The sequence below is a fragment of the Echinops telfairi genome, unplaced genomic scaffold, assembly GCF_000313985.2.
Source record: "Echinops telfairi isolate 266 unplaced genomic scaffold, ASM31398v2 ScPeMD7_7424;HRSCAF=8462, whole genome shotgun sequence".
Lineage (NCBI taxonomy): Eukaryota > Metazoa > Chordata > Mammalia > Afrosoricida > Tenrecidae > Echinops > Echinops telfairi.
Genome location: NW_022111324.1, coordinates 75,862,103 through 75,884,654, shown reverse-complemented (window position 1 = coordinate 75,884,654; position 22,552 = coordinate 75,862,103). Strand labels below are relative to the sequence as shown.

Below are 22,552 nucleotides of genomic sequence, written 5' to 3'. Positions count from 1 at the left end.
AACTCTTTCTAAATGTACAAAGGCTACCTAGGGGCCATAAGCCGTGCATCATCCCCCTTATGTGCACTTCATAAGAATAACCTCAAAAAAGGAGACCTCACATTGGCTGGGGTCACTCCTTCAAGAAGGGGGTAAAGGGATATCATCCACTTGATGCTGTGCAACACTGAGACACGGCTGTGACGGATCACCAGGCCCTCCACAGGATGGAGAGGAGAACCTTACTAGAAAATTAAGTTAAGACTAGGGGAGGGGAGCATCTACTTCTCATAGGAGGCACTGATATATCTATCTGTTGGTGGGTTTGCTGAGTAAATGGGGAGGAGTAACCTCAAAATGGGAAGGGATGCTAAACAATAATTGTAGGGAACCCAAGGGGAGAATAAACCCAATTTTATGTTACTTGGTAGACACTATGAATATATATTTCTATGAAACCATTAGTGAACCACACTATGGACTAAGCACTATGATAACCTTAGATGCTGGCCTTACAGGCAACATAGGATCACCCAAGGGCCACACTAAAAGGACTCAATGTAGAAGCCCAACTGAATGAACTGGGCCCTACCTCAAAACTACCTGTACCCTTGGACTTATGACTTAAATAGTCTAATGGGAGAGGAAGCAAGGATGGCCACCCCAACACTGTGGAAATGGCAGTCATTGGGCCTTGAGTGGGACTCTTGGCTTAGTGGATGTCCAATGGAAGGGAACATAAAACAACCATGTATTTAGTACCTCAATGCTCCCTTGCATTAATATGACAGGTTTTAATCTGATAGGCAAGGATCTGCACCTGTAAGAAATGACACAGGGAATTTTCCCCTAGCACCAACCTCCATGCTCATTGTAAACAGAGCTTGATCAATTAATAATAAATCTGTACAAAGCAACAACTCATGAATTAAAGCTCACAGTTTGACTATACTCACATGTTTATGTGAGTTTCCTCATTTCATCAGTATCTTAAATTTGATGTCTTTGGGGGGGGGGGGCGGGATTAATGGTATCAATGCAATCACCTTATACCCCAGAGGATGATTGACAATGTTTTGGGGGTTGTTGTTCATTTGGTCAGATTTTGTTTCTATGAATTTTTATTGCTCTGCCTTTTGTTTGTTTGGGTTTTTTGGTGTGTTTGGGGTTTTCGTTGTGGTTGTTTTATTGCTGTTGTTCTTGTTGGTCCTGGTTTTTTTCATAGTATGACAGACAAAGTAAACCAGAGTTGTTCATAACAAGTAAGAAAGCATATGGATCTTGGACTCCCACTTAATTCTAGCCCCAGTCCAAGAACGGTTAGCTTTTATAACATGGGCCTGGCTAGAGACTCGCCTTTATGTAGGGATCACTGAAGATAAGGATGCTCCATCAAAGTGTGATGACGAAAGTAGATGGTGCCTGGCTAATTGATTGGAACAGTGTCTGGGGTCTTAAGGGCTTGTATTCAAACAAGTAGCCATCTAAATGAGGAGGCAACTAAGTCCACATGCAAGAAGCACATCAGACTGGGTGATCCAAAGGTGACAATAATAAAATCCAAATATGATGAAGGGAAAAATATCAGAGCTTAAATTGTAAACACCCAATTTGTAGAAGACTATGGAGAACTGGGAGCCCAAAATCCATCGGCAAATTATTTGGTCAGATTAAGCCTCTGGCAGATCCCCTCTACCTGTAGGTGAAAGATTCGACCAGCTTTACTATCAGACAGAGATTATGGTGGATCAAACCATGGTATTATATGATGCTTGGTCAGTTGACCTCCTTCTTAACCCAACCTGAATTTGCTCTAGGCTTAAATATTTCTTGTTGTTCCGCAATAGACATTTCTTCTCTGACTTTTTAAATGTTGATGGTGGTCTTTTCATTCTTACTCTTTATTTTTATTTTTATGTTTATATTATTATCATCATTTTCCTCTTGCTGTTTCATTTTATTTTTGTCTTTTATTGCTTCTGCTGGGTCTCCCAGTTTGTGAAGCACAGAAGGAGTGGATGCATAAAGACAATAACTGATGCAATGGTTTATTGAGGACAGGGGAGGGGAAGAGGAGGGGAATTGGGGACAATGAGTGCAGGGGGAGAAAAAGCATTAGAGCTGATTGTGATGATGTATATACAACTCTTTTGAAAAGCAATTTAACTCTGTAACTATATGATATAGGAATACTATATCAAGAAAACTACTAAAAAAATCAAGAAACCAAACGTGACCAGTGGTTATCATGGGTGAAGGAGGAAGAGTTGTTGGTTAGGCAGCATCGAGTTTATATTAGTGGTGGTGGAACGATTTGGAAAAGGATATCGATAATGATGGTAAAACACAAAGAGTATATCAATGGCATTAAATTATACATGTAAAAGTTGTTGAATTGGAGAATGCTTTGTTGTGTATATTTTTGCCACAATTAAAAAATAAATTAATAACAATGAGTACAAGGAAGAAGAAGAATATTTTAGAATTGACTGTGGTGGTCTTCTTGATATGATTGAATTATTGAACTGTATGACATGTGGATGAAGTGCCAATAAAACTGTTTTTAATTGTTTTCATTAAAATGTCAAAAAAAGGAAGAAGAAAGGACCTGTTTGGAGGTGCAATGATTATGTGACTGACAGGCTAAGGTTATTAATAATAGACCATTAGTCAAACAGTGAATTTTCCCAAAATTGGTGCTATATTGGGGTAGAGAGAAATGTTGGCTACCAATGGCCAAAATGTTTAGGAATGTGAGGAAGTAAACAGGAATTCTAAAAGTAATAGTGTTAAAAAGTGATTGAGAGAGATTTAAACATTGGGCCTGAGATACATAAGCTATGATTATTTGTGGAGAGGGTTGTTTTGGGGGTTTTTTATGGTGATAAACCTAGCTTTTAATTTTTTTAACATGAGACTTAAGTGAGAATTCTGGAATGACATTGTGTGGGCATGGCTAAAAGCTGATATCACACCCCAAACCACGTGGGTAGATTGTGGTAGAAAACACATGGAAAGGCTTGGGAAATTATGACCTTAGGGAAGAACCAGGATTTAGCTGAAACAAAAGGTTACGGGAAGATTCATGGAAGGAAATTAATTTATGGGAGAGGATCCCAGTTTCCCAGCAGAAAAGGTAGAAGGTAGAGAGGGCACAGTGAGAGGCTTGATCAGGAGAAAGGACGTGAAAGATGGTCTGAAGCTAAGAGCATAGGAGAACTCAGGTAATTAGAGAATATGCTTACTTTGAAGCAGTCACAGGAAAAAAGATCTGTGTAGCTCTTGGAGCATGGTAGATGTAACTGGAATTCTGTTGGAAAGTTGATTATTAGTGCTTCTAGAAACTGAGGCCCAGGTTGGAGGTGTGATGAAGGTGGCACATGGTCTGCACGTGCCCTAGGCTCACCAGGCAAAGGCACTGGTGATGGTAGCCCTCCTTTAAGAGGGTTGTGTCTCAAAACACCAGTCTTTCAGTGCTTGGACCCAGGAGGGATTTTTCCAGATCTCCTACAAGTGTATTTCTATATGATACAGCAAAGTGTCTTAGTGAAAACACTAGACCACCAGTTCCCAAATTTAGCTTTGGGCTACTGCACCTTTTTCGGGGGGGAAAAAATTATACAGCATGCCACTGGCAATAAAAAAATGTTTTACTACAACCCAATGTGAAGTGTAAGTACGAGTTTTTTAAGTCCCTCTGCATCGTACTACAGCCCTCGGTGGTGGGGTGGGGAGGCAGTGTTACCCACTTTGAAAAACATTGCACAAGACTAATGTTCCATGAAAAATTAAAACAAAAATTTTAATGAAGAAAGAGAGTCTTTTCAAAATGGGAAGACATTACATCTAGGTGCACGTGCAGGGGGTACAGTGCTGCAGATTGGAGCAGGTGTGGGGAGTGCGGTGAAGATTTTTGTTGAACTAAAGGAAGAATTTGTGCTGACCAGCACATAGGGGATGGAAAGCAAGCACAATAAAGTTACAAATAGTTTATTGAACTACAAGCCTAAACATTATCAATAAATGTATTTGTCCCATTCTAAGGTTGTCACATCCTAAAAGAGGTTTAGCAAAGGTCACTTTGCAACCCACTCTGCCACCAGGGCTCCTTCTAAGGTTTACTATTCCACAAAAGTAATAACCAGGGCCTATTTTTCTGAAATCAGCTTGTCACCTTATGTCAACAATTGAGCCTCCACTTCATTACAAATTTACAAAAGACTTGCAGAAACATAATGGAGAATCGTAGTGAGTGAAATTTTCTGTAGAAACAAAACTTTCTGAAGAAGCAAAACTAGTGAAGCTCACATCGCTATGGAGATTTATCTCAAGGAAATAGCTCATAAGGTTGTGGAGGTTGGCAAATTTCAAGTCGATGTCAACTGGAAGCTTCTCCTGAGTCACTAACTGCAGGGGGCTGACCAGCCCAAATTAGATAGGTCCGATGGCATTCTGATGGCTGTAGAGGTTGTGGATTCAAGGTTAGCAGATAAGAGAGCAGGTGGCTGACTCACAGGCTGCGGAAGTTAATGAATTCCAGGATTGGAAGGCCATATAGCAAGCTGCTTGCTGGCCTAAGTCCAAAGAACTAGAGTTCAGATGATGACAAGCCAAATTCAGGATCTTGATCAAGAAAAAAAAACCAGTAAGATTTACCAGAATGTCCACATATATTGAAAGCAGGTCATATCATTGAGAAAACTTCCGTGCAATAGATGGACTGCTTATCGCAGACTACACCATGTGAGTAATTAATTGTATTATATCAGATCCTATCTTGGGGGATGGCTACAGTAAAACTGCCAAACCATTGAGAATTATGGTCTAGCCAAGTTGATTTAAAGCCTTAATTATAATACCCATCTTAATGCAACGTTATGTACAGGTTCAAACCTCATTTGACGTTGTCAGTTCTCACACTTATCCTCCTGATAACCAAGACTTCTGTGAGTCTAGTTGTACGTTCGAAACAGGCCCAAAGCAATTCTTGATCTAGGTTAGACATTTTGACCTTTGTCTTTTCTGTTTTCTAAGCAGTAACACTTTTTACAAAGAGGCTGAATGGTTTCTTCAGAAAAAGAAAATCTTAATTTAACTCAAAAGGAGGTTTCAGCAGAGGTCTGAAGTCACTCAATTCACATACGCCAGTTCCGTGATATTTCCAAGCTTTCACTCACTGCTACCGAATTGATTCCCACTAATATTGAGCCTACAGGGAGAATAGATCTCCCATCGTGGGTTTCCAGGGCTGTAAATCTTTACCGACGCAGAGCCATGGTGCAGCTGGTGCTTTAGAACTGCTGACCCCTCATAGCCCACTCCGCCACCAGGGCTTCTTCTAAGGCTGACTACTCCACAGAAGTAATAACCGATTGTTTCTTTCCCAAACTAACTTCTCTCCTTTGCTTTGATCTACCTGAATGTTATTTCTGCAGGACTTACTGGCCAGATTTGGATGGCAAAATAAGAGAAGCATTAGTTTTGCGAAGTGTTAAAGTTCGACTTCTTATAAGCTTCTGGAAGGAAACTGATCCCCTTACATTTAACTTTATTTCATCTCTTAAAGCTATTTGCACTGAAATAGCCAACTGCAGTCTGAAAGTTGTAAGTATTGTATTTATCACATTGCACATCTGTGAAAGTTGTATACGTATACACATGAACTTCTAATAACAACCTTTGAAAAACATTTGAAAATATCGTGTCATGGTTTCATTGTAGATACTCATTTCTTTTTCTCACATCTCATTTTACTTGTTTAATGTTTATTAGGGCCCTCACTTCTTTGTGAATTCACATTGATAGAATTTGGAGGCAAAAGAGAGTAGTTGAGAGTCATTTGGGAATGTGTGGCTATGGAAATGGACGATATACCAGAAGTCAAGACAGTCGCCATCAAGTCAGTTGTGATTCTGTGTGTTGGAATGGAAGTGCACTCCATGGAGTTTTCGATGGCTGTGGTCTTTCAGAAATAGACCAGCAGGCCTTTCATCTAAGGCATTTGAATAGACTTGAACCGCCAACCTTTTCATAGCTGAGTAATCATTTGTGTCACCTGGTGGAAAACATGAGTACTTAATGTTTGAATGAGCAGAGTCTCTCCTTGTATTTTTAGGTAATAGCTATTTAAAACATCAATAAATTCTATTGAAAATTAGATTTCTAGACTATTTTGGACAGTTTCCAAAGGAAATGCACAGTCTGCTTGGGTTCAAACCCCAGGGTTTCACAAAGTGTTCTTGTTTCATACTCACCACTATTTTTCAGATTCTTCCTGCTAGTAACACTCCACTGTTATGGCTTAAATTATTTTTATTTGAATTGGGCATTTTAGTTTGTCAAAGCTCTTTTTTTTTTTTTAATCAATTTATTGGGGCTCATACAATTCATCACAATACATAGATCAATTGTGTAAAGCACATCTATACATTTGTTGCCCTCATCATTCCCAAAATTCGCTAGCCTCTAATTTTCCTTTTTTTCCCCCTCCCCTTCCCTTCCTCCTCCCCTCTCCCCCATGCACCCCTAATAATTTATAAATTATTATTGTATCTTATATTACACTGTCCGGCGTCTCCCTTCACCCACCCCTCCGCTGCCCGTCCCCCAGAGAGGAGGCCACACGTAGCTCCCTGTGATCCATTCCCCCTTACTACATCCCCTTTCCCTTCTGGTATTGCCACTGTCACCCCTGGTCCTGAGAGGTTCCTCTGTCCTAGATTCCCTGCGTTCCCAATTCCCGTCTGTACTGCTGTGCATCATCTAGTCCAACCAGGTCTGCAAGGCAAAAGTTTGTCAAAGCTCTTACCTGTATATTATTTTGTTAATCTTCACAACAAATTATGAGGTTAACAGAATGAATCTTTTATCCCCATTCTACAAATGAAGAAATAAAAGGTACGTTGTTTGGGGATTTTTTTTAACTACACAAAAAAAAAGAAGCGGAAACTCAAGTCAATAGCTTTTTATATTACACTTTCTGTGACATCACCTTCATCTTTCTGGAATTGCTTAATTCTCCTAAAACATTCGTATCTGTAAGGCCCTGAGGGGCTAGGGGCTAGAATATGCACCAGCCCAGACTCCTGAGTCCCTGAAACCCTACCAGCCTGGGATCCCACACTTGCTCCACATCTTCTGGGGCATATGCTAATTAACTGACCACCTCAAAAGGGATACTGGATAGGAAAATGAAAATAATTCTAAATATGTTGACTCTCTGGCCTTACCCAGGACACTCCTCGGGTACTCACATCTGCCACCCTCTGGTCAACCTCGGGGCCTTTCTATATGCTGTTTCCTCCATCCACAACACTGTTTTCACCTTGCTTCACCTGACGACCAATGTACTCATTCAGTAAATGTTTACTGAGGCCCAACTCTAGCCCCTTCCTGGTGATGGGCTTAATAATAGGTAAGAAGATAGACAAATTACTTCCCCTTATGAAGCTTTAAAATAGAACCCTGCCGTCAAATAGATTCTGATTCATAGTGACGCTGGGTAGGGTTTCTGACATTGTACATCTTTACAGATAGCCTCACCTGTCTTCCCCGGAAGTACTAGTGGTTTTGAACAAAGATTTCTGTTGTAAACACTTATTGTGCCTTTTAGTTTTCCTTCAATCTATCGTTGTACTTACAAGAGTTTATATTCATGTTTCTATGTGGGTCACTCCTTTGTCTTTTTAAACACAGATGGTCACATTACTTGAATAAACCAAACATTAACAGCCTACAGCTGGCCATTCCAAAAACAGATTTCATGGAAGCCAGGCCATTTAGTTCCTAAGCACAAGACAAGCCTACGTGGAGGAAAGCTTGGCTACACCATCTAGAACACAAAGAACAATAAGTTCTACACGCACAGGAGGCTGTGGGGACCTCGCGTAGCTTATCCTCAGGAGCCTCTAAAGCACCAGGAATGTGAGAAGCCTCAGGTGCTTTGCAGGAGCTCTCTGTCCTCAGTGGGATGAGCAGCGCCTGCACTGATGTAGGGTTTGATCCTCCATATGCCTCAGGGGAAAGACTATGCAACTAACAAGGCTGTCCCAGTGAACTGGGTTTTTGGGGGGTGCTTTCTCATAAATTAAGAAATCACTTTGGAAATTCCTGATTTCTATTATCATTTCCATTTCTGAGATAAAGCTGTTACCCCACTTTGGGGCCATTTTTTATTTCCAGTAAAGGAATTTTCCCAAAAACCTCAACCTGTCATTCTACACTTGACTTTGACTGCTGTCGTTGTTCGGTGTCATCAAGTCCATACAGCAGAGCAGAATAAAAGACATATTAATCCTGCATACTCCTCAAAATCTTCCCTCTATATGAGCCCGGTTTTGCACCCACTGTCAGTACATCGCATCAAAGGGCTTCCTTTCTTTCTCTGACCGTCCACTTTACCAAGGCTGGGGTCCTGACTGATCTCTCCTGACAACATGCCTGAAGCATGTGAGATGAAGTCTCACCAACCTTGCTTTCAAGGGGCATTCTGGCTGAATTCTTCCAAGATGGTTTGTTTGTTCTGACAGTCTATGGCATAGTAAGTATTTTTCACCAACGCCACAGTTCAGGGACATCCATTTTTCTCTCGTCTTCCTTATCACACGTATATGAAGTGATTGAAAATGCCATGGCTTGGGGTAGGCCCACCTTAGTCCTTTAATTAGGATATACATTTTTTTTCTTTTCAAATTCATACTGATTTAATAATAATATCTTCCTCAAGTGGAATTAGTCAAAATATTGGACATGTTATATAATGTAGCAAAAAAATCTTAAATGCTGTTTCATGGTAAAATAGAAAGGTTTATTAAGGATTTAAATAACAACTTGAAGAAAATCAGAGTCCATGGTACAATAATTACACAGGTGTTTATATAGGGTTTCGATATAGAACAGGGCTTACAATATTCATAAGTTAGTGGCAAGCTTTCTCACATTGAGACTGTCAGTAATGGGGCTCAAAAGCATATATCCTGAGAGCTAGGACTGCAGACCAGTGACAGGACAATGTCAGGACAGGGTTTGTTCCAAAATCTAAAGGCAAGTGGGCTTGATTTACCAGGCATTGAGGAACATTTCTCAAAATGTAGACTACATTGTTTCAACATGAGAAGTAAGATAAATTGAAAATAACTTCCTTACAACAATTTTCTGAGAACGCCCTGCACAGGATTTCAGATAATCATCTTGACTCCCCTTGGGGAATAAAAGATGATGCCAGACATCTACAGCTATCACAGATAACAGATATCCCATCTACAGGACCACAGATATCAAGGACTCCTAAAAAATCAAAATAGAATTTTCATGGCTGAAAGGAACCTTAGTGATCACTTCATCCCACTACTGAGGGGGAGGAGAATTCCAATCTCATTATTTCCAAAAACCAAATTTGAAAACTATAAAGGATTTCATTCCATTTCTAAGCATCATTTCATTTTTCTCTCTGCCTCTTAGTTCTTTCAAACAAGTATGATTCCATAGCTATACGACATTCCAGAAAGATTCCATGCGCTTCTGAAAATGTTAAACATATTCGAATGAGCCCCTCAGCTCTGGGAACTTTCTGTCGTTTCCATTGCCCTTTAAACCTCATCCAAGTTGTCAGATTAGTCAGACACACTAGTCTGTCAGCCCTCTACAGCAAAGACATGAGAAGTTAAGTGAAACAGGTCCTACAGGTGAAACCCTGAGCTTCCCAGGAAAAGTAGAGAAGTAGATTGAATACAGACTAGGAGAAGAGGTTGAACAAAAGGAGGCAGAAAAATGGAGAAATTGCCAGGTAGCCTGACACAGTGTGGCCATTTTGAATGTTTGCAAGCAGCACTAAGTCCAAACAGCAACCTGCTAATTCAGTTCTCTCCCAGGACAGCAGAATCCCAGGTAACACACCGTGGCTGGTGACCAGAAGGGTGTAATTCTCCCCTTGTTCCCCACAGCCCTCTGATGACCAGAGGCGTGGTCAGCCCCACTCTTACCCACCCAACCCTGCACAAGAGGCACTCCCTCATGGATCCGGCTCCAGGAGCACACCACCTCCAGGTCTAAAGGCTCATGAGCGCCTCCCGCTCATTAGACTAGCAGAATGCAGAAGTTGAGATGCGCCACCTGCCACAGGCCACCCATGGGCAGCAGGAACTTTCTCTAGAGCCAGCTGCCATGCTGCCACCTTCCCTTGGGTACCAAAAGAAATCCTTCCAGAGTGAATGCCCTGACCCCAGACCATTTTTGGACCAGCAGGAACTCTGTCTCTGACTGGGTGTCAGATCCTCTCACCTTCTCCTCCCTGTGACCTCTGTGGTAGAAGAGGGCAGCAACTCATACTGAGCCCGGTTCCCTGCTTCCCACAGTTTTCTCCTCTCTGAGCCCTGCCCCCACCATCCCAGTATTCACTTCCCCCCTTTTTAAAATTCCTCTTCCTTTGTCTTTTCTTTCTTTCTCTGTTATCCTTTTCCTCTCTTCTGTTTCTCCTTTTGTTGTTTTATGTTCTCTTTTATTTTCTCTTAGTTTTTTCCTTTACTCTCTTCTTTTCTTTCCCCCTCTCCCTGCCTTATTTTCCTTACTTTTTTCTTTTTAGTTGTTAAATTATTCCTGTTGTTGCTTACTTGTTTCCTCCTTCTTGTTTTTTTTCTTTATGGTTTTGTTCTGGGGTTGTTGGTTGTTGTTTTTTTTGGGGGGGGGGGTCTGTTTGTTTTTTTCACCTATTTTTTTTGTTTTTTCTTTGTCCCACAGTGGGAAAGAACATTCATGTCCACATAGCCCAGCCATATCTGTACCACCTGTAGTCCCATCCATTGGACAAACTGACAAATGAAAACTCATAAACTGTACAAAAGCCACACATATAAACCCTAAGGGTTAATAATAAAATTTCAGAAATAGAGGATACCTTGAAAGGGCAAAGGAGCAGAATTTAATGATTGGAAGAGCAGAGTAATAAGATTGTAGAAAAATCTCTCAGTACTAATCTTCTAGCAGAACAATGAGGGGGAAAAAGAATGAATAGAAAGCAAAGGACGTCTTTAAATTATGTGGGACACTACCAAGAGAAATAGCTGGTGGTCAGAATTCCAGAACAGGAAGAGACCAAAAAAAGAAAGAAAGAAGTAATCAAAGAGTTTGGGGAAGCAAACTTTCCTAATATTATGAAAGATGCACCTTCCTGGAAGATAAACAAGCAGCTATCTAGCTCAGAAGGAACAAAGCCCACATGGAAGAATCACACCAGCCTGTGTGATCATGAGGTGTCGACAGGATCAGGCATCAAGCATCAAAGAACAAAAATTCATATCATTGTGCGGAGTGGGGACCCACAGCCCATCTGCAGGCAAGTGGACATCCCCTTACAGAAGGGTCTTGAGGAGGAGACGAGCCAGTCAGGGTGCAGTAAAGCCGCAATGAAACATACAACTTTCCTCTGGTTCTTATTGCTTCCTCCCACCTACTATCATGACCCTAATTTTACCTTACAAATCCAGCTAGCTAGACCAGAGGATGTCACTGGTACAGATCAGTGCATGAGACACAGGGAATCCAGGACAGATAAACCCCTCTGGACGAATAATGAGAATAGTGATACCAGGAGGGGAAGGGGAAGGTCGGAGAGAAAGGGGGAACCAATCACAATGATCTACATATAACCCCTTCCCTGGGGGACGGACAACAGAAAAGTGGGTGAAGGGAGACATCAGACAGTGTAAGACATGAAAAAATAATAATTTATAAATTATCAAGGGTTCGTGAGGGAGGGAGGGTGGGGGAGGCAGTGGAAAAAATGAGGAGCTGATACCAAGGGCTCAAGTAGAAAGCAAATGTTTTCAGAATGATGATGGCAGCAAATGTACAAATGTGCTTGACACAATGGATGGATGCATGGATTGTGATAAGAGCTGTACGCGCCCTAAGTAAAGTGATTTTTTTTTAAAAGAAAGAAAGATGTGCCTTCAGAAAATTGAATGAATCTCAAGCAGGATGGGCTCCTAAAAGAAAATTCCCATGACATTTAATCAAAGTTACTACAACCGAACACAAGGAAAAAATCCTGAAAGCAGCTTAGGGAGAAAAAAAAATGTTTCCTATAAAAGGGAACCAATTAGACTAAGCTCTGATTTCTCAGCTGAAGCCATGCAGTCAAGAAAGCAATGGGATGTCATATATAAAATTCTGAAAAAAGTTGCCAACCAAGAATCACATAACCAGCAAAATTGTATCTCAAAAAACACAGCAAAATTAGGACATTTTCATGAAAACAGAAATGAAAAGAATTTGCAAAAACCCAGACCACTCTTAAAAGAAATACTAAAGGGAAGCTCTTCCAACAGCGACCCAACCTGAGATTGGGTAGACAACAACCTGAGATTAATATATATGACCCTGAGATTAATATATATGACACTACTACCCAGAAGTCAACCTCTTTTAGAATTGTCCTAAGTAAAATAAATCTACACGACTGAAAACAAGGAACAAGAGTTTTCAACTTATACACAAAGATAATCACAAAGTAAAAAGAAGTAATAAATAGCATAGTTACAGAACTTCCAAATGGACAGTTAATCTAATCCATTTCAAGAAAGAACAGACTGTGTTAGACTTGTGAAGAAATTAGTAAGCTACATGGTAACTTCAAAGAAAATCAATAAATTTTCTCATCAGAATAAAAAGGAAGAAAATCATAAAGATTAATAAACATTAAAACAACGGCAATGAAGCAAATGACAAGCAAACTCACAGACCAATTTAAAGCACAGAATATTATGTGGAACAAAGAAACCAGGAGCCACACACACACACACACACAAGCCCACAGCGAAGTGACAACACATTCACATAGATGATTCTACTGAACGTAAATAGAGTAAATGTACCAGTCAAGAGAAATGGTATGTGAACCAGCAAGCCTTCTATTTTTGGTATATATCCTAGAGAAATTAGAGCCAAAACACAAAAAGGATATGTGAAGACTTATGTTCGTCCCAGCCCTATTTACAATTGGAAAAAGATTAAAATAACCTATATGCTCATTAATGAAAGAATAAATACACGATGGCCCCTACTGACAGTGGAATACTACACAATGTTTAAAAATTATAAATCTTCTAAACATCTTATAACGTGGATAAGCCTGGGAGACTCTTTCCCTGAAAGTTGGAGGGAGAGTGGGAATATGTCCATGAATATACTCGTATATAGTTTGAGCAGAGATTATAAATATGTATTTACCTTTGCTGCAGATATAAACATGAATGTGATGGAGTATGCTATTGTCAATGATTTTTCCATCAAGTCAGTGGAGTATACAACAGGCAAAGTTCTGATACCTAAAGCAGGCAAGGATCCCACAGAATTGAAAAGTACAGACCGATATTTCTTTTTTTTTTTCTGCATCACAAATACCTTTATTATTATTATTATTATTATTATTATTATTATTAAATACTTTTACTGGGGGCTCTTACATCCCTTATCACAATCCATGCGTTCATCCATTGTGTCAAGCACATTTGTACATATGTTGCCATCATAATTTTCAAAGTATTTTCCTTCTACTTGAGCCCTTGGTATCAGCTCCTCATTTTCCCTCTTCCCTCCCCCGCCTTCCCTCCCTCATGAACCCTTGATAAGTTATAGATTATTACTTTCATATCTTACATAGTCCTCTGATACCCTTTACCCACTATCCTGTTATTCATCCCCCTGGGAGGGGGGTATATGTTGGTCCTTTTTTTTTTTTTTTTAACATTTTATTAGGGGCTCATACAACTGTTATCCCAATCCATACACACATCAATTGTGTAAAACGCATTTGTACATTGTTTCTCAAAACATTTTCTCTCCATTTAAACCCCGACATTAGGTCCTCATTTCTAATGAACATTGATGCGACAATCTTTAACACAATATTGGCCATAGAATACAAAAATATATAAAAGTAATAATTTACCATGATCAAGTAGGATTCATTCCAGGGATGCAGGGATGATTCAACATCGAAAAGCCCATCAGCACTATTCACCACATTGCCATGAAAAGGGATAAGAACCACATGGTAGTATCAATAGACACAGATAAGGCATTTGGCAACAGGCAAAGTTATGACAATTTATTAGGCTTAACCAAACACCTTCAGGGAATGAGTCACTGGACCTGGGAGCCCAGGACCATGTCTTGGTGGGCATTGAGGTCAATTGGCATGATATGGTACTCAAAGACAATATCCTACTCTGGTGAATCGCAACTGGATCTTAAGTTTGTGAGTAACCATCTAAGGTGCAATTATTGGTCTTTCCCCACCTGGAGGGAAAAAGTGATGAAAATCGAAAGACACATAGAAACAATTAGTCCAGTAGACTAAAGACCATACACACATTAGTCACCACAGTCCTGGGACCAGAAGAACTAGGTAGTACCCAGCTATCACTGCCATGTTCTCTGAAAAGAATCACATAAGAAGATCCTAAAATATAGGGGTAGAAAAATGTGAAACAAAACAAAATCATTATTGAAAAATGCCAGTCTTTCTGTTCAGATAGAGACTGGTGGAACCTCTGAAACTGTGGCCATTAATAATCGCCCTTCAGGTCTGGACCTTAACTATCCCACATGGCTCAATTTTCAGCCAAGCAATAGACACATCTATAAGGAGAACAATAACACTAGAGGGATATATACTCCTTATAATAATCAAGCTTTTAAGATCAAAGGGCAGCATTTACCCAAGGAACAAGTTTATATGAGTCTGAAAGAAAGAGGAATGGTAGCAGGAAACACAAGGAGAGTGTGGGATGAGTGACGTTACATTGGGGAGATTGCAACCAATGACATGAAACAAATGTGCATTAATTTTTTAACAGTTTTATTGACATACTTCACATATCATATGACTCCGTTGCTTAAATATATTAAAAAGTTGTGAAACTATTACCACAATCAATTTTAGAACATTTTCTTCATTCTTGTACCCACTGTTATTAGTTCCTCATTACTCTCCGAGCTCCCATGCCACCGCCCTATGAAACTAATAACCTAGTTCCTGACTTTATAGATTTACCTCTCCTGGATTTCATATAAAGAAAATTATACCAAAGAAAATAAAACAAAGAAAAACCTCAATCCAAGAGAAAGCAGAAGATAATAAACAGAGAACTTTTAAATGAGTCAAGAGGAAAAACAAGTAATAATATGTTAAATTTTAGCTTAACCATATCTGCAGTCATCCACTTTCAAATGCACTGAGAGCAAGACTATCCACATCCAAAGTCAATGGTCTGAGGAAAATCAATGGAAGCTTAATGCACATGGGGATTTTGCAAATGGATTTGGGACTCTCACTGTCTTCCATTGCCTTCTGCAAATTAGGTGTTCAAAATTGAGTTCTAATACAATCCCCTCCTTTGATCTTGGCTTGTATTATTTACAATCCATGGATCACACGAGCTGGTGTGCTTCTTACCGGTGGACTTAGCTGACACCTCACTTACATGACTGCTTGCTTTAAGACAAATCCCATATTTTGCCCTTTCTGATAGCCAGGCACCATCTGATTTCTTCGCCACATTTTGCTATAGCACCATATCTTTAATGATCACTTCATTGAGTATCTGTACTGAGCAGGGCCACATCATCAGAACTAAGTGAATAGGGTTTAAAATAAAGTGCGAGTTCAAAATCTACTCATATAGGGATTTCCAAATCACACAATTTTGTTGTGGTGTTGGAAGACTATATACACCTGAAAAAGACAAAATCTAAAATCCAGGTAGCCTAGAGATGTGCATCAACTGCTCTGCTCTGTACATTTTCACCCATCTGACCATAAAAAGTTAAAGTTAGTAAATACGTAAATAATAACACAGTTACCATAGGGTGAGCTTCAACTAAAGCAGCCCTTGTGTCTCAGAGGAGAACTATGCTCCCTAGAGCTTTCAACAGCTGAATATTGGGAAATAAATCACTAGAACTTTCATTTAAGGCACCTCTTGGTGAACTCAAACCTCCAGCCTTTAGATTTACAGCCTGGTCACTAACTGTTTGCACAAACCTCATTTAAGCCATTAGCAAATTCAAATTTCTTCTGAGACACATGCCCAGCCATTCCTGCTGCAGACCCCCTTCTCTTACCCCTCCACCCCAGAGCAGGTGAACTGGAATATTGCTTTTGGGGACATGATAAAGTTGAAACACGATTCTGCGTTGAAGTTGCTTTTTAAAAAAAATATTAAGCTGCCTATTAAAAGAGCCTATAGACCTAGGTGTTTAGAAGGAACATATTTATTTCCTTCAAAAAATCTACTTTGACCTTTACAAATCCCAAGATTAATCAGCTATTCATTAAGATGGGCCTGCTGCTTTTTATAATGTATGCAACATGTAAGAATATTTATTCAGTCTTTGATATGCTCTACAGAAAACACCCTGAGGCAGACTTCAAATGCCAGTGCTCCCTGATGAATAAAACAATTAGAATTAAACAACCTTCTGGCCTTCACCCTCTTGAAAGAATGAATTTTGTGTGCATGTTTTAGCATAAAAGTATCACTTATAGACCTAGTTGAGCATGCTACTTTTAGCTTCATCTATCTGGTAGTTTGAACAACCCAGTAAGGGGTTTATTGCTGATCTTTAAGTCATACATCTTTGGTGCTTTTGAACAAGATCAAAAAGGTATGCTATTCACTGCTTTCTTTGCCTTTGTCTTAACAGAAATTTTTTGATCTGGAAAGAGAGAATACCTGTGCCTCAAAAGAACAAAAAAATAACACCTTTCCTAAATTAAATCGCAACAAGTACATGGTGACTGATGGAGCGGCTTATATCGGTAGGTGTTGCACTGCGATAAGGCTCTGAGAATCTGGACCACGAGGTAGAGAAGCTGTGCCACTGCTGATGAGTTGGGGAGAGCCTGTGGTCAGGAACCAGGAGTGTGAGGGCAGAGAGCTCTTCCACCAAACATTTCCTCTGTCGCCCGATTTATGTGCTAGGATTTCTATTAAGATGTATTTAGATTATTTGCAGAAAGTTTCTAGTCCATTTGCCTTATTTAATAGGTAATGAGTTGAATGGTTCATACTGAGCTCTGGCACTAGAACGGACCCTGCTCTTTGCCCTGTTCCCCAGGGCAGACTACCTAGCATGAGTAATGCAAGACCTACCATAGAGTGGTCCAGTGACAACACGGCCATCGTCTAAGCCAGTGTTCTCAACCTGTGGGGCGCGACCCCTTTGGGGTCTCTTTCACAGGGGTCGACTGATTCCTAACAGTAGCAAAATTACAGTTATGAAGTAGCAACAAAAACAGTTTTATGGTTGGGGGGGTCACCACAACATGAGGAACTGTATTAAGGGGTCGCGGCATTAGGGAGGTTGAGAACTACTGTTACTCTACCAGGCATCCTCAAACTATGGCCTGCGGGCCACATGCAGCCCGCCAAGGACATTTATCCGGCCCGCCGGGTGTTTTTGCCCCATTTGTTTTTTTACTTCAGAATAAGATATGTGCAGTGTGCATAGGAATTTGTTCATAGGTTTTTTTTAAACTATAGTCCAGCCCTCCAATGGGTCTGAGAGACAGTGAACTGGCCCCCAGTTTAAAAAGTTTGAGGACCCTAAATAATTTAGGCAATAATCCCACCACTGCCGGTTTTCTAAATGTTTAACTTTGTCTGATTCACTTAAGGTATTTTTAAACCTTAGGTCCTGCCCTCTGGAAAATGGAGCTAATAATAGTTCCTACTTCACTGAGTGAAATTTAAATAGGATGGTGTTTACAAAGCCCCAGTACAATTAAAGCACCGGACACAGCGATTCTGGTTGGCTGCTGTCCATCGAGTTGGCCCCTAACTCTTGACTACCCTGTAAACCACAGAACAGCATGCTGGAAGTCCTGGGCATCCCATGATCAGGTGTGGATCAAATGGTTGTTATCCGTGGGGTTTTCCTTGTCAGTGTTTCAAAAGTAGATCAGCAAGTCTATCTTCCTCATCCCCGGAGCCTGGGAGCTCTGCTGGAAGCTGCTCTTCAGGCAGCCGCCATTGACGGATGGTGGTTGCGCATGAAGTGCGTTGACTGTGATCAAATGTGATCTCCAACATGGAAGCCACAAATTCCACCAGTGTCTTATGGCACAGAGATAATATCCAATGAATATTAAATATTATCACTAAGGTAATCAATCCCCAGATACAGAAATCAGATATACTGGTAGTATGGTTTACTAATCCATAAAAAACTCTTAATTTCCCCTGACCTAGATGGGCCCAGAGTAATCCTTTCACAGGTACAGCCAATGAGTGGAAATTGTTGTCTATCAAAAGAAAGAGCGTAAATCTGAAAATGGAAGTATGGTTGTACACTTTAAGTGGAAGTCAAAGCAGAAAAGCAAAACACATGTTTACAATCCAGAACTGGGAATTGGTATCACTTTTCCCCAATTCAGTGAGGAAGTAAAAATATGAATCCTCTCGTTTTTAGGGTGCTTTTAAGTTTGTAGAGCAGTTTGTCTTGCTTGGTTCTCTCTATCTTGTTTGGTTCTCTTCATAACTTTGCAAAAGGAGAACAGCTTTTATTGGCTGCAGTTTAGAAATAAAGAAACTTGGTCTAAAGACCAAGACAGTTTGTGTGTCTCTGTGTATGTCTCTGTGTATGAAACCCAGGGCAGGTGAAGAGACAGTCGCTGAGTTAATGGTTTCTTGGGGGCATGGCAGGGGAGGTTAGAGAAAAATGGGGAGTTTATAACAATGAGTACAAAAGACAATGTTCTAAAATTGATGGTGATGCAATTATACAGCTTTTTACATATGATTGAACTATTTAAGTTTGTGATATGTGAACTATAAGTCAATAAAACTTTCGTAAGTGAACAAATAAATAAATATGCGAACATAAGAGATCAAGGAACAAGGCTTAGAATCCAGGGCATCCATATTCCTCACCCATCCAGCGCTTAAATCCAAGTCTTCCCTATTGCCCTGGGCCTTGGAGGGTGGTTTGCTTCAGATGCGGTGTGAAGATGTTCTGTCTTTTTCCATTTTCAGTGATGTGGCATCACATCAGTATATCAGAGGAGAGAGATTTTTATTGTACATCACTCCAGTTGTTCTGGAACATAAGGGTGTTTTATTCCTGTTGTCCCTCTCAATGATGCAAGATGTGGTTGTTGAGGTTCATGGACATATAGAGAGTAGAACAGGTCAACTTCTCTTTAAGCACATTATATGCTAAGGGCGTGCCGGAGAGCAACAAGGGGAGCAAAGCAATGAAGTCCCGGGGAATACCAAAAATAGACTTTGAAGCCAGGGTGTGGCACCCCATCAGACTCAACCGGAAAACACTGCTAAATGTCAACAAATAGACCTGGAACTATTTATAGGCTTTTGTTGTTGTTGTCAGTTTTTGGTTGTTGTTTTGTTTTCTTTTGCTCTGCCTTGTTTTTGTGCTTATTATTGCCTCTGTAGATAAGATAGATAGGATAAACAATCCAGGGGAGAAAACAATGGGACTGATGGTTGGGATTGGGGGGTGGACACGGGAGAGTTGGGGGCAGGGCAAAGGAAGTGGGTGTTAACAAACCCAGGGACGGGGAACAACAAATGATCTAAAATTGATGGCAAGGAGAGAGTAGGAAGCCTGGTAGGGCTTGATCAAGGGCAATGTAACTAAGAGGAATTAATGAAACCTAAATGAAGGCTGAACATGATAGTGGGACAAGAGGAAAGTAAAAGGAAGTAGAGGAAAGAAATAGGAGGCAAAGGGCATTTATAGAGGTCTAAAAACAGGCATGTATGTATTATATGTACGTATATATCTAATGATAGAGAAATAGGTCTATGTACATATATTTATAGGTTATGTATTATGGTATCAGGCGGACATTGGGCCTCTACTCAAATACTCCCTTAACGCAAGAACACTATGTTCTAATAATCTGGCATTCCATGATGCTCAGCTTCTCAACACAGTTGGCAAGGATCTTTAATAGGGCTGGGTTTCTTCTAACGTAGTTTTTGAGTCTTTCCTTATCTGTGAAGATTCTTACACTTCTCCATCTATCTTGATTGATAATTTGGCTGGGTAGAGTATTCTTGGGTTTGCATTGTTTTCCTTCAATTTTTGGAATATGTTACTCCACTCTCTCCTCTTCTTCATAGTTTCTGCTGATAGGTCTGAGCATATTCTTATTTAGGAACCTTTATATGTGATTGCTTGCTTTTCCCTAGCTTCTCTCATGATTTTCTCCTTTTCTTCAAAGTTGGATAGTTTAACTATTATGTGCCTTGGACTTCTTGGGATTCAGTCTAGCTGATATTCTTTCAGCCTCCTGAATGGTTGCCTGGTTTTCATTCATTAAGCTGGGGAAGTTTTCCTCCAAGATTTCTCTCACTATTGTTGCAGATCACTTCTTTGTTGTATCTTCCTCCAGTAAGCCAATAAGTCTAATGTTGTTCCTCATCATAGCATCAGACAAAGCTCTTAGGTTTTCTTCAGCTTCTCTGATGATCTTATTTGGTTTTTGTTCGTGTTTGTTAAAGTCTGCTTGGCTGCCCTCCAAGTCACTGACTGCTTCCTCCAGTCGATTCTCGAGGTCCATGTATCTGCTACTGGTTTTTGTTATCTCCTCCCTAAACTCTTGTATTTCCCTTTGGTTTATGGACTTTATCTCCTCTATCATTTCATCCTTTTTCTGTATTGTTTCCTTCATATCCTGTATGACTCCAAGCACCATTCTGAAAATTTTGTTCTGTGGCAGCCCAATGTCTTCTTCTATGCATGTCGTTATGTTCAGGACATCTTCTTCCATTGCCTTTTGTTTCTCCTGTTTTTTTTCATTGAGGTCGTTGGGGCTGATGGCTGTTTGTGTTGCGTTGTTTCAGAGGAGCCAGGTGCCATTTTCCAGGGAGTTGAAAAACACTGGCTCTCTCTGGGAGACTTGTAGGAATGCTTCTTCCAACTGCCTACAGCTAGTTTCACTGTGGAATTAACCTACCTCTTTATTCTCCTGTGGCTTCCCTCTCAGGGGAATTCCCCAGAAGGCAGGTGGGTTGCCTGCTTTGGTGTTGTGGAGGTTGGGCAGAGGTTCCTGCAGCAGCTTGGAACGTTGATGAGTTTTGGCCGAGCTGCCTTAGGCCCCTAGGCACACAGGTAGGAGTTCCCCAGTAAGAAGTTGGGCGGAGTATCCCCTGGTGGTGGTCAGCAGGGCGTAGCCCAGCCTCCGCTAGCTGCACAGGGTGGAGTTCACCTAGCTGGGTGTGGCACAGATGTAAATGCCCTAGGCTAAGGGGAGTGGTCTTCAGGTCAGCAGTGGAGTGTGAGAGAACAGGAAAGAGACAAAGAAGAGAAAAATAAATTTAAAAGTAAGCCAGCTGAGACTGTGTGGGGATATAGAGAAGAGAAGGAAACAAAAGTAACAATGTAGCTGAGCCCCATCCCTGCCCATGGAGCTGCAAGGGATTAGTCCCTGCCCCGAGGCTGGTGGCGGCAAACTGCAGCTGTGTTAAGATTAAGCCCCCATGCAGGCTCCAAATGATCCCAGCTCCGGCAGAGACAGTGGCGGGGCTAAGGTCAACCCCTAGCCTGCCTCCACTGTGGTAAGCCAAAACCCCCCAGCCCCTCAAAACCTTGTGAGTCTGTGCCTACTTATCTTTATGATGCTCCTCCTGCAATACAGCAGTGTTGAATTTCCTTCTAAGCAACTATCCTGGGCTGAATTCTGCAGAGTCCCTCTGGTATGTGTTACTCTGTCACCATCTTCCCAAAAGTCCATAATATTCTTTTTGATTTGGTTAATTTTATTATTGCTGTTGGGTTTGTTTGTTGAAGGGTTGGTTGGTTGGTTTGTGTTTTGCTGGTTTTTAAAATATGTTTTCCAGCATATGAAATCCTGGATCGGTAAATCTGTAGAAACAGTAACTGGATTAATAATCTATTGGGAGCATGGGAGGGGAGGTTGAAGGGAAATGAGGAGCTAATAACAATGAGCACAAGAAGGAAGAAAATTTTCTAGAACTGATTATAGTGATGGTTGTACAACTATTCTGTTAAATCATTCTATTGAGGGCTCGTACAACTCTTCTCACATTCCATACATATTCCCATTGTGTCAAGCACATTTGTACAACTATTTCTAATATGACTGAACTATTGAAGTATATGATATGTGAATTATGTCAATAAAACAATTTTTTGAAAAGTCATCAAAATGTAAATAAAAGCAAAATAACAATGGGGGGGAGCTCCTTGAATATGGGGCTCTTATGGAGCTATGATGAGCCGATCTTGGGGCAGACCCCAAAAGTTATACCTGGAAATCTGCTCTCAGAATCTCTGACCAGACTTCTGGTCAAGGGTCTGAGCCCCAGATGAAGAATGATTTTGAATCCCAAAAGGAAAGTTTTTTGTGTTCAGTTTGAACAGGTGATGATCCTGTTCTGACTTCAGTTCTCTCTTTGATGCAGATGCTTTTGAGCTTTATAATTAGAATCCTTCATTTGTGCATATGGATTAGATGTTGTCTCTTTGAGAAGGTAGTAATTGTTCCCAGGATTTTAACATGTATTCCTATATATTTTAAATGTTG

At 40.5% G+C, this 22,552-nt stretch overlaps 1 protein-coding gene across 4 annotated transcripts in view; it reads left to right on the top strand.

Annotated features, from left to right (window-relative positions):
- Nucleotides 1-22,552, top strand: part of PLD5 (phospholipase D family member 5) — a 457,190-nt gene that overhangs the window by 428,568 nt on the left and 6,070 nt on the right. For all 4 annotated transcript variants that reach the window (XM_004699951.3, XM_045298282.1, XM_045298284.1 and 1 more), the window contains 2 exons: nt 5,415-5,583; nt 16,684-16,798. In XM_004699951.3, the coding sequence (XP_004700008.1) occupies nt 5,415-5,583; nt 16,684-16,798 (284 nt within the window). The remainder of the gene's footprint in view (nt 1-5,414; nt 5,584-16,683; nt 16,799-22,552) is intronic.